This window comes from Triplophysa dalaica, chromosome 19, assembly GCF_015846415.1.
Source record: "Triplophysa dalaica isolate WHDGS20190420 chromosome 19, ASM1584641v1, whole genome shotgun sequence".
Taxonomy (NCBI): domain Eukaryota; kingdom Metazoa; phylum Chordata; class Actinopteri; order Cypriniformes; family Nemacheilidae; genus Triplophysa; species Triplophysa dalaica.
Genome location: NC_079560.1, coordinates 1,560,816 through 1,574,081, shown reverse-complemented (window position 1 = coordinate 1,574,081; position 13,266 = coordinate 1,560,816). Strand labels below are relative to the sequence as shown.

At 37.3% G+C, this 13,266-nt stretch overlaps 2 protein-coding genes across 3 annotated transcripts in view; both read left to right on the top strand.

Annotated features, from left to right (window-relative positions):
* atp8b1 (ATPase phospholipid transporting 8B1) overlaps positions 1-6,175 on the top strand; it is a 31,196-nt gene extending 25,021 nt beyond the window's left edge. The window contains exons 18-28 of the mRNA XM_056731444.1: positions 4-168; positions 339-450; positions 535-610; positions 692-815; positions 995-1,286; positions 2,419-2,642; positions 2,764-2,847; positions 2,993-3,238; positions 3,345-3,483; positions 3,651-3,781; positions 4,702-6,175. Coding sequence (XP_056587422.1) covers positions 4-168; positions 339-450; positions 535-610; positions 692-815; positions 995-1,286; positions 2,419-2,642; positions 2,764-2,847; positions 2,993-3,238; positions 3,345-3,483; positions 3,651-3,781; positions 4,702-4,932 — 1,824 coding nt within the window. The 3' untranslated portion in view covers positions 4,933-6,175. The remainder of the gene's footprint in view (positions 1-3; positions 169-338; positions 451-534; positions 611-691; positions 816-994; positions 1,287-2,418; positions 2,643-2,763; positions 2,848-2,992; positions 3,239-3,344; positions 3,484-3,650; positions 3,782-4,701) is intronic.
* Positions 6,176-7,553: 1,378 nt separating this feature from the next.
* dym (dymeclin) overlaps positions 7,554-13,266 on the top strand; it is a 36,394-nt gene continuing 30,681 nt past the window's right edge. The window contains exons 1-6 of one of the 2 annotated variants that reach the window (XM_056730452.1): positions 7,554-7,616; positions 9,530-9,727; positions 11,073-11,125; positions 11,349-11,442; positions 11,776-11,909; positions 12,596-12,668. In XM_056730452.1, coding sequence (XP_056586430.1) covers positions 9,588-9,727; positions 11,073-11,125; positions 11,349-11,442; positions 11,776-11,909; positions 12,596-12,668 — 494 coding nt within the window. In that variant the 5' untranslated portion in view covers positions 7,554-7,616; positions 9,530-9,587. Of the gene's footprint in view, positions 7,756-9,529; positions 9,728-11,072; positions 11,126-11,348; positions 11,443-11,775; positions 11,910-12,595; positions 12,669-13,266 lie in introns of both variants that reach the window. The other variant, XM_056730451.1, reaches the window with a different exon arrangement.

The window sequence follows — 13,266 nt, the reverse complement described above, 5'->3', positions numbered from 1 at the left end:
CAGATCTTTGCCAACGAGACCCTGCGGACTCTGTGTCTTTGCTATAAGGACATCACTGAGGCGGAGTTTGACGCCTGGGCGCAGAAACATAAGATTGCCAGCGTTTCCATGGGCAACCGTGAGGAAGCTCTGGACGTCGTGTACGAAGAGATCGAGAAAAACCTTCTGGTAATGAACGAAAAGATTTCATCTTTTATAGTCTAGATCCATATATTGTATAATATGTACATCCTTCGGTCATAGGTCATATTGGTTTTAAGTCATTTAAAAAAAAAAAAGGTGTAACGTACAAATGTTTATGTTGGAATAAAGAGTAAGTGTGCCGTCTGTGTGCTCAGCTGATCGGTGCAACAGCCATTGAAGATAAACTTCAGGACGGTGTTCCAGAGACCATCGCCAAACTGGCCAAAGCTGATATTAAGATCTGGGTTCTGACTGGAGACAAGAAAGGTGAGCGACACACATTCCTGACGCTGATGATGCTCATTTAAAGGGCGGTATGTTTGAATCTTTGTTTTTTTGTGGTTTATTCAGAGACGGCTGAAAACATCGGCTACTCCTGCCAGCTGCTGACAGACGACATGAAGATCCACTATGGAGAGGACGTGAAGTATGGCTCCGCCTCCTGAAGATGACATCATCCGTGCCGTCAGGGATGAGATGTTCTAATGTGCGCTTTTCTTGTTTTTAGTCAACAGCTGATGGAGAGGCAGGGCAAAAGACGCAACGACCCTCAAGGAAGGAACAAGAAGGGCAAAGAACCGTTTCTCAAAGAACCTGGCAAGAACGCGCTCGTCATTACTGGAGGATGGCTGGTACGTCTTCATGCACTTCAAACAGAGCCGGGAATTTTTAACATTGAAACAATGTTTTAACATTGAAAGAATGGGTTTGGAACTATTAAAAAAAAACTGTGGAATGAAATTATTACTTAACCTGAGGCCAAGAAAAACTTCTTATTTTCATCTAAAGTCACCTTCTTATTTCGGTGCAGAATGAGATTCTCTATGAGAAGAAGAAGAAGCGTCGTCGTCTGCGTCTGAAGAAGCTCGGCAAGCGGTTCACCAATTCCAACAACCCTCAGGACAGCAGCCAGCCCATCGATGACTGGGAGAAGGAGAAACGTCAGGAGGATTTTGTAGACATGGCGTGCGAGTGCACGGCGGTGATCTGCTGTCGAGTGACGCCCAAACAGAAAGCCAACGTGGTCAGTCTGGTGAAGAAGTACAAGAGAGCCGTGACTCTGTCCATCGGTGATGGAGCGAATGATGTCAACATGATCAAGAGTAAGTTACACACTGAACCAGTAAACGTGTTAAGAGATGAAAACCATCTCTGGATATGTGTTATCAGGATGATTATAAAAGTCTTTGCGTGATTGAAAAGAACCATCTGTCAGTCACGCAGCACTTGTGTGTGTTTGCTTGTGTAAATTATCAGATGTGCCACTTGGCTAATGTTTGTCTTTGGTGGTGTTCTAAACACACGGTCGGTTCATTTAAGTTAATCTAAACAGGCGAGACACAGTATCTGTGCGTGAGACCTAAAATTGTTTTCTATTTTGATATTTTTAATCATTATTATTATTCATAAAGACATTTTGACGAGAAAACTGACTGTTATATTTACTTCTGCATAGGCTGCATAGCATCTGTACCATTTCTTTAATGTTTTTATTAGGGCTGTCAAATGACTATTCGCGATTAATCGCATCCAGAATAAAAGTTTGTGTTTATTTAATATTTGTCTGTGTACTTTGCATATTAATTTTGGATTTATAAAAACACACATACATTAATATGTTTAAGAAAAATATTAAATATAAAAAAGAATAGACGTTTATATAGAATTTTAATTATTGGTAAATATAAAGAAATAGTACCTAAATATGTGTGTGTATGTGTTTGTGTAATAAAAAAAATATATGAACATTACACAGACATGTATTATATAAACACGATTATGTTTTAAATGTGAATTAATCGCCCTTAATCGTTTGACAGCCCAAACTTTTTAAAATATGATATTAAGATAATAAGTAAATAAATTAATGAACATGACAATATTTATTATTATTGAATATTATAAAATGAAATATTCTTCTTAAAGTAGTTTAACTGCATATTAATTTTCGCTATGTTATCAAGAAATGTGAATTAATCACGATTAATCGTTTGACAGCCCAAATTTAGCATGCTATTTATATAAAAAGTAAACAAATTAATGAATAAATAAAAAGGGCAATATTTATTATTATTGAATACTTCTATATTAAATATTCTTCTTAAAGAAGTTTGTTTAATTGCATATACATTTTTGCTGTTATCAAGAATTGTTTTGGCACCGTGACAGCCTCAGTTTATTCCGGTGAATCTGTTCAATTGTGTTGCTAACATTCTATCCCATGATCCTTTGCAGCTGCAGACATTGGTGTGGGGATAAGCGGTCAGGAGGGGATGCAGGCGGTGATGTCCAGCGATTACGCGTTTGCTCAGTTCCGTTATCTCGAGCGTCTTCTGCTGGTCCACGGACGCTGGTCCTACATCCGCATGTGCAAGTTCCTCCGTTACTTCTTCTACAAAAACTTCGCCTTCACCCTGGTGCACTTCTGGTTCTCTTTCTTCAATGGATTTTCCTCACAGGTGAGCAAGAGAGACCCGTATCGATTCTTCATATCTTCCCGTAAAGACGTTAGAGTCCTTTTTTACTTGACTTTCGATGTAAACTTTATTTCAAATGTTTTGTTGTTTTTGTATTGTGTAGACGGCCTACGAAGACTGGTTCATCACCCTGTACAACGTTTTCTACAGCAGTCTGCCTGTTCTACTTGTTGGTCTTCTGGATCAGGTATGTGTCTCTGAAAGTTTAAGACGATTTGTGTGAAAACATAAGACAACGAACAGAATAGCTCCGTGGAGAAGGGAATCCCAGAATGCATAGCGATGAGCCCTGTGGATGTTCTCGACTCTAAACTGCATCTCTCCTCGTGTAGGATGTGAACGATAAACTCAGTTCGCGCTTCCCGAAGCTGTATCTTCCGGGTCAGCTGGGGGTGCTGTTCAACTACAAGACCTTCTTCAGTAGTTTGTTTCACGGAATCTTCACCTCCCTCATCATCTTCTTCATCCCGTACGGTGCTTTCCTGCAGACCATGGGACAGGACGGGGAGGCGCCGTCAGATTACCAATCGTTCGCTGTGGTCGCGGCCTCGTCTCTCATCATCACCGTCAACCTGCAGGTACGTTTGCGACTTTGTAACAAACTACGCTTGTTAACTATTTTATCGAGATTTCCTAACTGAATGAGAGAGACGGTTTTCATTTTTTGACTTGATGTTGCTCTAGATCTCATTGGATACCTCTTACTGGACCTTCGTGAACTGTTTCGCTGTTCTGGGCAGTATGGCTTTATACTTTGGCATCATGTTTGACCTCCACAGTGCAGGAATCCACGTCATTTTTCCGTCGACTTTCACTTTCACAGGTGAGTGTGAAAGCACTGCTTCCTCTAGATATAAAAGAAAAACAGATAGGTACCATATGTGAATTGTATTTAGTTCAAATAAGAAAACTGTAAGTTATGATGGGATGGTATATAGTATATTAATATTTATGTTCGTAATGTAACTTTGTTGTTGTTGTGGATGTCAGGTGCGGCAGCAAACGCTCTCAGACAGCCGTACCTGTGGCTCACCATCATTCTGACTGTGGGCATCTGTCTCCTGCCTGTCATCTGCATTCAGTTCCTCTGTCAAACCATCTGGCCATCTGTGGGAGACCAGGTGAGATCCCAATGATCGATTTAAATTCAACATTGACTTTATTAATGCAAGTTCCTGCTCTTATTGTGTACAAATCACCATTGCACATGTCTTCATAATCCTTCTTCATGAATAATATGCTCCGCTTCAGAAACATGTTTGTTTTTGGGTCGTGTGGGACATAAGATAATGTATAAGAGCTGTATTCAGTCTTTTCTTTTCTTCTCTTATCAAATCATGCTCTATAATATATAAACATATAAACAAATATATTTATTTCATTCTGTAATTAACTTAACTACTTATTCTGTAAGTAGTTAAGTTTTCAGTTTATTGTAGTTTTATTAAAACATATATATTTTTTATTATAATTATGTGCTATTGTCATTTTATTATTTATTTGTTTATTTTTTATATTGCTATATAAGTTAAATAAACTTTATTTCAGTTTTAATTTAGTTTTAATTTATTCTTGGTTATTAATTTAAGTCAACTTATTTTACTTTATTTCTCAGGCTGTACTTTATTTATTTGATTGTAAATAATAGTTTAGTTTGTTTTCAAGTTAGAATTTGAGATTATATTCATATTTATTGTAATATTTTATGATTTATTTCAAATTATATTTAATGTCTATTTCATATAAAGTAGTATTTTAATTTAATTTAAATTAAGTAATAGGAATTTAAAAAGTGTTAATAGGAACAGTTTTAATTATTTCTAGTAATTAGTTTTAACCTTATTTCTAGTTATAACTGTAATAACCTTGTTTTCAACATGACATTATGAACAACCACAGGGGAAAGAAAAAAAGTACTATTTGTTTACATTTTAAGTACAGATATCATGGCTACTAGATGTAAAATTTCAACACAATCTGTATTTTTCGAAGACGTTACTTTTGAAACCGCTTTTTTGACACTTCCGTGTTCTTCCCGCAGATTCAGAGGAACAGGAAAAAATATGAGGTTGAAGATGAAGAAGAGGAAAGAAAGAAGAGAAAGCCGACATTCCAGCGTGGCGGACGATCCCGCCGCTCAGCGTACGCCTTCTCGCACTCCACCGGTTACGCCGACCTCATCTCGACGGGTCGCAGCATACGCCAGCGCCCGCGCGTTCGCCCCGAACTCAGAGACAGCATTCGAGAGGTCCCACAGGCCGAGAACATCTAAGAAAGACACGGCCTGCTCGAGCTGTGTTCTGAATGCACTCCTAACTCACTACCTGCTTACCTGTCAAAACTGAATGTGTTTGAACCATGTGCCTTTGACCAATCAGATCTGAGCGGCCCACTGGAATAGGTGAATGAGAAGTGGCATTGTGTCATTTAAAGGGGAGGGGTTTAACAGAAGAGCCAATGGGAGATGGGGAATGTGTTTAAAGGGGAAGTACAAGTAAACACTCACCGATGACCAGAACTGGTTTTTAGGTTGTGCGTTGCGTACGACAAATTGTTTATCTCAGGTTTTTATGTCGTCTTTTATGGAGTCAGTGGTTGGGACCTTGATTTACTTTTTGCACATGTACTATTAAGGGTCCTTTGTGAGATTGAATGTTAAACTGTGTGTTTGTGTGTGTCCTCTTCAAACCCACCAACAATGAAAGAAACATGAATGACGCCGATGAGACTCTTTAGATTCACGTACGTTTAAGTGAACGTGTATATCTGTAAATGTGAACATTGTAAGGAATTATCATCTTGATCTCACTGAATCTTACAAACCCCACTAAGACTTTTCCTCCTCACGGTTTAAGCGTTTCAGGGTATTGGTTACTTGTTTTACATGATGTTCCTTACGGGTAACCGTTACACTTTACAGGACAATGAATGCGGTAAAGCTTCATGTTTACATTAACTCTACAAATGTCATGTTTCTTGAGACCTCCATTATCAGTGGTGACCGTTTCAGCTCAGTTTTTTTAAGAAATCTCCCTGAAGGTCAAGCAGTCTGTGATGTCTTCCTTGACTAATATACGATATGCGAGTTGTTTTAAATGGGTGGTCTTGCCTTCAGCCATTGATGCAAAACAGTCGACTGTAATGAAAGGAAGTCATAATGATGTAAATCTCGTTCCTCTTCATCATGGAATTAGACTCATATCTGCACTTTGCTACAGGGACTTTGTAGGGTGGAGATCTCTTTCTCATTTTAACACTAGTTACATGAAAACTGTTAAATGGTTTTATATAACCTACCATAATATAATGTCATATATGAGAAAACCCATATTTATTATGTTGGCTGACTGTCAATGTTCGTATTTAATGAAACAAAACATTTAAAAGGTAAATCCATCCAGCCAAAAAAGTGCCTTAGAATTTGAGAAATCTACCTTTAAGAAACTCTGTGGATTCTCTGTATCATACTGTAATATACTTTGCAAAAATGTCTATAAATAAAGAATAAGATTTCACGGCTTTGTGACTTTGTTTTACATTGATAAAAATGTGGTCATGATATAACGTGTTCAGTTCCATTCAAATGTATGTCTGCAGTGCCCTTCACAATTCTGCATTAAAATTTTGAGAATACATTTAAATGGAAATAAAGATACAATTTTGATACTTGTGAAACCGTCACAGCTCACCGTGTCAGAACTAATGTATGTGTGCAGATTAATGGATGTTCTTTGAAATCTCTTTAATAAAATAAATAGTCTAAAAGTCCTTCACACGACAATATTATAACATTGAACATATTAAACATATTCAAGCATGACACCCAACAACAGCATATAAAATAAATGCTTTTCTAAATAAAATTAGATTTGTACAAGCAAATCTTTTTTAAAGCAATTACACATTCAGCAATTCACGGAACACTTTATTTCACACTAATCAATTATTTGTTTTCTTTTCCCTCCTAAAAAGTAAAAACAACAGAATTACTAATGTCTTTCATGGTTTACATGTGAATTGAATTGGTGTTAATCAGTGCTCGAATTGAACCAGGTCTTAAGGGGGTCCCCCTCTTAAGACTTTTTTTTGGTGGGGGTTACTCTCGCCATATACAATTATACAAAATACTCAATATATTTGATGTATATGCATTACTTCATACTATTTTATTAAAAACAGGCTTACATAGAATAACAGGATTCTTTCACTGTCCTGCGCTTAGCGCTCTTTAGACGTGGGGCGGGGCGTTTCAAATTTAAAGAGACATGACAACTAGCCTATAAATAAACTTAATTTAAATGATTGTAAATAATTAATTTGCAAAATTGACCATATCCATTTCATGAATTTAATCACATTTGTCATTATAATTTTTGCTCAAGTACAAATATGAGGGATCCCCCCAAAGTCTGTTTTTTACTTCTTATGGGGGTCCCTATTGCCTTATGGGGGTCCCGGACCCCCCGAGCCTCCCTTCAATTCGAGCACTTGTTCTAATTAGCTCACCAAACTCATTTTTTGGAACAATTTAAACGATAAACTTCTGGGTCATAATGACATTTGTAAAGAAATCTTCACTTGCGGTCACGAGGAATGGCGCGAGGGCGGGGCTGCAATGACTGACAGATTGCGATCTGGATCAAATTAAGTCGCGCCCTAAATAATTTCTCATTTCAGAAGTCGTTTCACTCCGGTATACGTCAGGTCACGGAAAAAAAAGATAATCGCTACTTCCGTTTCATGCCGACTTTAACGCCCAGGCCAAAAATAGAATTAAATTCATCATGGCGTTCCCTGGCAACAGTGCTCTCATTTCCTAATTAATATTCATGAGGTAAACTTCCCGTAATCAAGGTAGAGCTAAACTGCGCATGCTCCAAGAGGTGGGATGTCACGCGCGCCGCTGGTGACGTGGAGACGCAGCGCTAACCGTCAATACACGTACAACTTCCACTGGTAAACTCACTTCACACAACGATTACAACCACAATTGTTCCCCATTGACTTCTATTCACCTGGATACACACAGTCGTGTGTCTGAACGAACATAAGCGGCGTTTTCACAGAGCTGTCACCTCTGACACTCATTCACCCGGTAAGTTTGCTAGCCGTTGAGTCTGTTAGCATGTTAGCTGGAAAGCTAAAGGGTTTATAATGGACTTCTCCGTTCACTCGGATCTGCAGGCTAGTAGATGCTACCAGCTGATATTCCTGCACATTTCTTCACGTGTAAATTATAAACTGCATTAACGATACGTCTTGATAAGTCTTTCAAGTGTTTATTTGTGTTCCGAAAGCCCGAGCTGATAGGTTAGTTATATTGCAGACTTCACGGAGATTGTTAGCTGAGTAAAGACACATTGATATAATCATAATTTTACTGTATCGTTACATAGTATACAATCTATATAGTTACTTGTATATTTGACTATACTTTTTATGTCTATACAGTGTTGTTTATACTGTGTTTGGGTGCAATTGCACTGTGTTGATGATGTAGCTGTCTAAACTTACTATTTATGTAAGAAATCATAGACATATCATTTGTAAAGTTATGCAGGTGTTTTACCTGGTAGTAAAGATATTCACATGTGCTTTGTTGACGTTTGTCATGTGTTGTCACTGGCAGGCAGTGGTGCTTCATTACATTAGTTAACTATTAATGTGAAATGTTTACAGAAGCCTGCAGCCATGACACGGATTTTCTTTTTGACATTGAATTAAGATTTGTGTAGTGTTTTTGTGCACTGCTAAAGTTAAGACACTTTGGATTTGGTCTACATCAGTGTCTGAGTGGTTAACATTCCAAATGTTCATTTCATCCGCAGTTCTAGATGTATTGCAGCCATTCCAGTGTAGTTAGTGTTTGTTGAATTTCAACACAACCAAATCTCAGTACTGACATAAAGTCACCCAACAGCAATCTGAAAGACTGACAGCATGTAATCGCATGAAAATTGTGATACAACTAGAGTTTATCACATAAAAATTATGTTTTAACTTTTCCTAACGACATATAGAATATTACTGTTGTTTTGCTTAAAAGTGAATATGAACTACTTGAAGAAATACAGTGCATCTTCTTTTGTTCATTTTCCATTTTTTATTTGTAGTACTTTAGATTTGTATTAGTAAATAAATGCAATATTTGTATTTGAAATTTGGGAGAAATATTGTTATTAGTTCACAGAATGAAGCAAAAATGATCATTTTACCTAAACACGTGAAAATAATTTGGATCCCCCTTGCTGCTCTATAATGACATTTAAATATAAACTTGCACTCAAAATCTTAAAGCTTAAAAACCCTCTCGACCGCCTTCCATTCCTACAAATGCTCACTTCAGAATTTTAAGAATTGTGTGTCATGTGCTGTTTTAAGAAAGACAGAGTACACTATTCACATACAGAGTTGAATGTTAGTTTAAGAGAGGGTTACAGGACATCATTCAACATTCGGTGATCAAAACAGACTCCGGTAGGACCCGGATTTTTTCCTCTTAGTACCTTTAAGAAGTGCTCATACATTGTTAGATCAGTCATTTGTAATGTGTGTTAAGGGTGTGTGTTTAAGAAAGAGGTGTGTTGTTTGTCTGTGGCCGCTCTGTCTACCTGTCACACCTGTTTAATGTTTGATGATGTGTGTATCAGATAATGTCGACTCGACACTTGCCTAAACATTAAGTTTGATCTCTTTGTGTGATAATGTATGTTCAGAAATGAACTTTATGATACGCCTCGGTTGGTTTTCAGCAATGGCTTGATAACAAAATGAATCTTTCTCACTCCTGAACACACGTCATTTTTTAAACGATCATCAACAGACCGTCTTGACAGGTAAATATTATCTTGTGTCTTGTAATATTCCAGGGTCTCTCTGGGCTGGAGATGAGGCTGTGAGGAGCTCCCCTCGTGGTTTCCGAGGGCGATGGGTGCAAACACCAGCCAGGTGAGCGACCTATCAGAGAGCCAGAGCATCCGCACTCTGATTGGTCCGGATGCCATCTCTGAAAATGAGCCCTTCTGGAACCAGCTGATCTCCTTCACCTTCAGCAGCCCCAACAGCAGGTGAGATGATCTGGAGACCCTACAATTCATGCATGTTGTCCGAGTTGCTCTCTCCTAAAAAAAACCCTAATGTTATAACTATATTCCCTCTCGCTTTCACATTTACAAATAAACAGTCTGTCTTTGCTGCCATACCTCTAAGATGGATGTATGTAAATGACTGACAGATTTTGAGTGACTTTGCCGTGTCAGTTTCGCAACGTCTGTTGAATTATTTTCTCTAGGAATGGACTTGTTGACATGGATTCCATTGAACTCGGAACACACCTATAAGTTAACACACACTCCATGCGCACTTTAAATTTCTTTAACAAAGCAGAACCAAAATCACATCATTCATTTTCTGTGACATGAACAGACAGAACTAACCAGTTAAAGGCAAAGGAAACATTTTTGCTGTGTTAATGTCTAAAATGCATGCTTTACATGCTAAAAATGCTTTACTTTGGGTCAGTGGTTAGAGAGCGGCGCTAGCAACGCCAAGGTCTTGGGTTCGATCCCAGGGGATTTCACACACATAGATACAATGTATAGTATAATGCAAAGTAAGTCCTTTTGGATAAAAGCATCTGCCAAATGCGTAAATGTGAATGCAAATGATGGTTGCTCTCTTGTTCTGTGTATACGTTCTTATCTGTTTATGTATAAAGTTAATGATTGAAAATCATCTCTTGTTATCGATTATATTACTGCGGATGTAACTCATGACACTGGTTTTGTGGGATGTTGTGAGAATCAGTGGATACCGGGAGTAGACACCAGAGGGAACCAGAGAACTAAATTAAATCATATTCCTTTTATTCCATAGAAATGTTCTTTTTAAATGGGTTATAAAGTTTTTAAATATATATATATATAATTTAACATTTCATTAACTATTGCTGTATTTATTGACTTACAAATTGAATATAAATTTGATCATGTTTTAAGACCGCTAATTTTTAACAGCTACCAATAATGCTAATGTACATTTAAATTTGACACATATTTAAAAGAACTGTGAATATTACCGTAAGATTAAAATCAAACATACAATTTATTTATCACGGATAGTTCTGCTCTCATTTTTTAGAATTACATAATTCTATTGTCAGGTTAATGAACATCATTATTTTATAAAGGCATTGTTTATTTATATTAAATACAATTATATATTGAACATTGTGTCTTTTAAAAATGCTGTTACTCACGGTTTCTATTCTAAAACCAGTAATCTTTGAGCGTATGTGTTATTACAGAGATTTGGTTCTCATGTTGTGTCATAATAGTTTCCTGTAAGCATCACACACTTGTAGTTTATTTGTCTGAACAGATTTTGATGTGATCGCTCTGTTTGACTCTGTAGTGCTGATGCTAAACTCCTTGAGGAGGCTGTTGTCCCGCTGGCTAAAACTCTCAGTGAGTATCATGCTGTGTTGATTATAAACTCACTGTGTCATGTGTAATTGATTTGTTTTATTAGTCTGCAGTCTGTGTTCAGCATGTACATGTGTTTGTCGAGACAGCTGGGCTTTTATGATTTCTATCATTTCTTTGACTTTGATTGTTTATTTGATAAAGCAGTCTGACGCGCACCCTGCAGTTTTGTTTTTTTCTGATGAAGTGTTTGTGCCCTTTATAGTTCAGAACAACCCTAGGTCGGGGAACTTCGGGGCGTTGGTGAGAGTTTTTCTCAGCAGAACCAAAGAGCTGAAGATTTCCACAGAATGTCAAGAGTAAGTGACATCTTTTTGTGCTGTATTTATTATGTATCATAAGCAGCTGTTGAGGGGTCAGCATGGAAGTTTGTTTTTCTAAAAGCACAGGAGAATGGTGAGGGTCTGAGAAATATTTCAATGATCACTCATGATGAATGCATTAAGATGTTCTGTGATGATATGATTTTCCCACTGGAATACCAGCGGTTCAGCCCAGAGCATCATGCACACAGATCTCATTCAAAACCAATGTGACCCACTTCTTTGAATGTCTGAACGGACTAACTCTGATCCTGGATCAGCTACTTGAATATATTTTCTCTTTCTTTCTCTCCCTCTTCCTCTCTCTAGTCAGTTATTTATCTGGCAGGCCCATAATGCATTGTTCCTGGTTCGCTGTCTGCTAAAAGTCTTTATCAGAGAGATGAATGCAGATGAGCTGCGTTTACAGTTCTCTTACCAGGAGAGGGCGCCAGGCACCTACGGTAACACACACACACACACACGTCTGGTTTATTACCACCACTGGGGATGGTTCTACATGGCAATCTAGAAATGCATGTTTTGCATTTGTAGATTTTCAAAAAAACATTGTTCTGTACAATATATATGCTTTTTTGCCAGTGGGGACCTCAATTTTGGTCCCCCAAGGACACGAGTCTCCAAAAAACAAGGCCACACACACACACACACACACACGTTTAACTAAAAAAATATTTTTTTGTGTGTTAATTTAACATTTGGACATTGTCAACATACCAGGACATTGTAACATTAAACGCACATTATGACCAATTCAAACTTATAGCCCTTGTGTTTGTATATTTGTTAGAGAAATTGATTTAAAAGAATTACAATATCCATTCCTTGACGATTCAAATGACTTCCTTCTATTGAAGATTTTGAATTCTGGAATCTTGGTATTTTTGTTTTGACTGGATGTCTGTTCTGATGTCTTCGCAGTTTCATTACGTGTCTAGACATTTATAAGACAACAAAGGAGAGTTACCAAACCAGATAACCTTACAAAACCATCCTACAGAAACTTAAAAACTGTACAATAATGTCCCAGTTGTGTATGGACTTATCACACACACAGAATATTTACGATCCTGTTGTGTCAGAATTTCTTTGTAACTTTATTTTGATTTCTATATCTTTGTATTTTCAGACTCCGGCTGTGAGGATCTTCTGGAGGAGTTGGTTTGTAATTTGGTGCATCTCATCGTTGAAGTGCCTCTTCTGTAAGTCCCAGACACGTGTGTTGTGTGTGTGAGAGAGACGGCAGAGTGTTTGTTTTGTTATAGATTTCTCCGTCTTGCAAATACTAAGTGATAAAGTATGTCTCAGTGTGACGTGTGTGTTATTGTCGCGATGTGTGATTGGTCTCTCACGTACAGCGTGAGAAGGTCGAATCTGACTCATCCTGTCACTGAAAATATTTGCTCACACAAATCTATTTTTCATGAAAAGTTATGCTGTCGAAAGATCACTTTTTAATGTAAACAGTTAATTCATGCATTCTGAATCTGCAATATATAACCGTTACAATAGTTATTATCTTTGAAATAACATCTATATGTGTTATTCTTTATTTCTGAGCAAGATATTGGAAGAACTTTTTAGGAATTAGTAGTCAATTGTACTCCAGTATTTACCCCTAAAATGTTTATATTTTGATTTAAATGCACATGTTGTTTATATGTTAAACATGAAATTACGAAAAAATGATGTTTGAAAATTCTTTTCACCAGTGAACTGCACTGATTTTAAATTCAGTTTCTCTACACAGATCTATTTTTCTGTGTACTTAATTGATTTTCAATGAAGTCATTGTGCGTC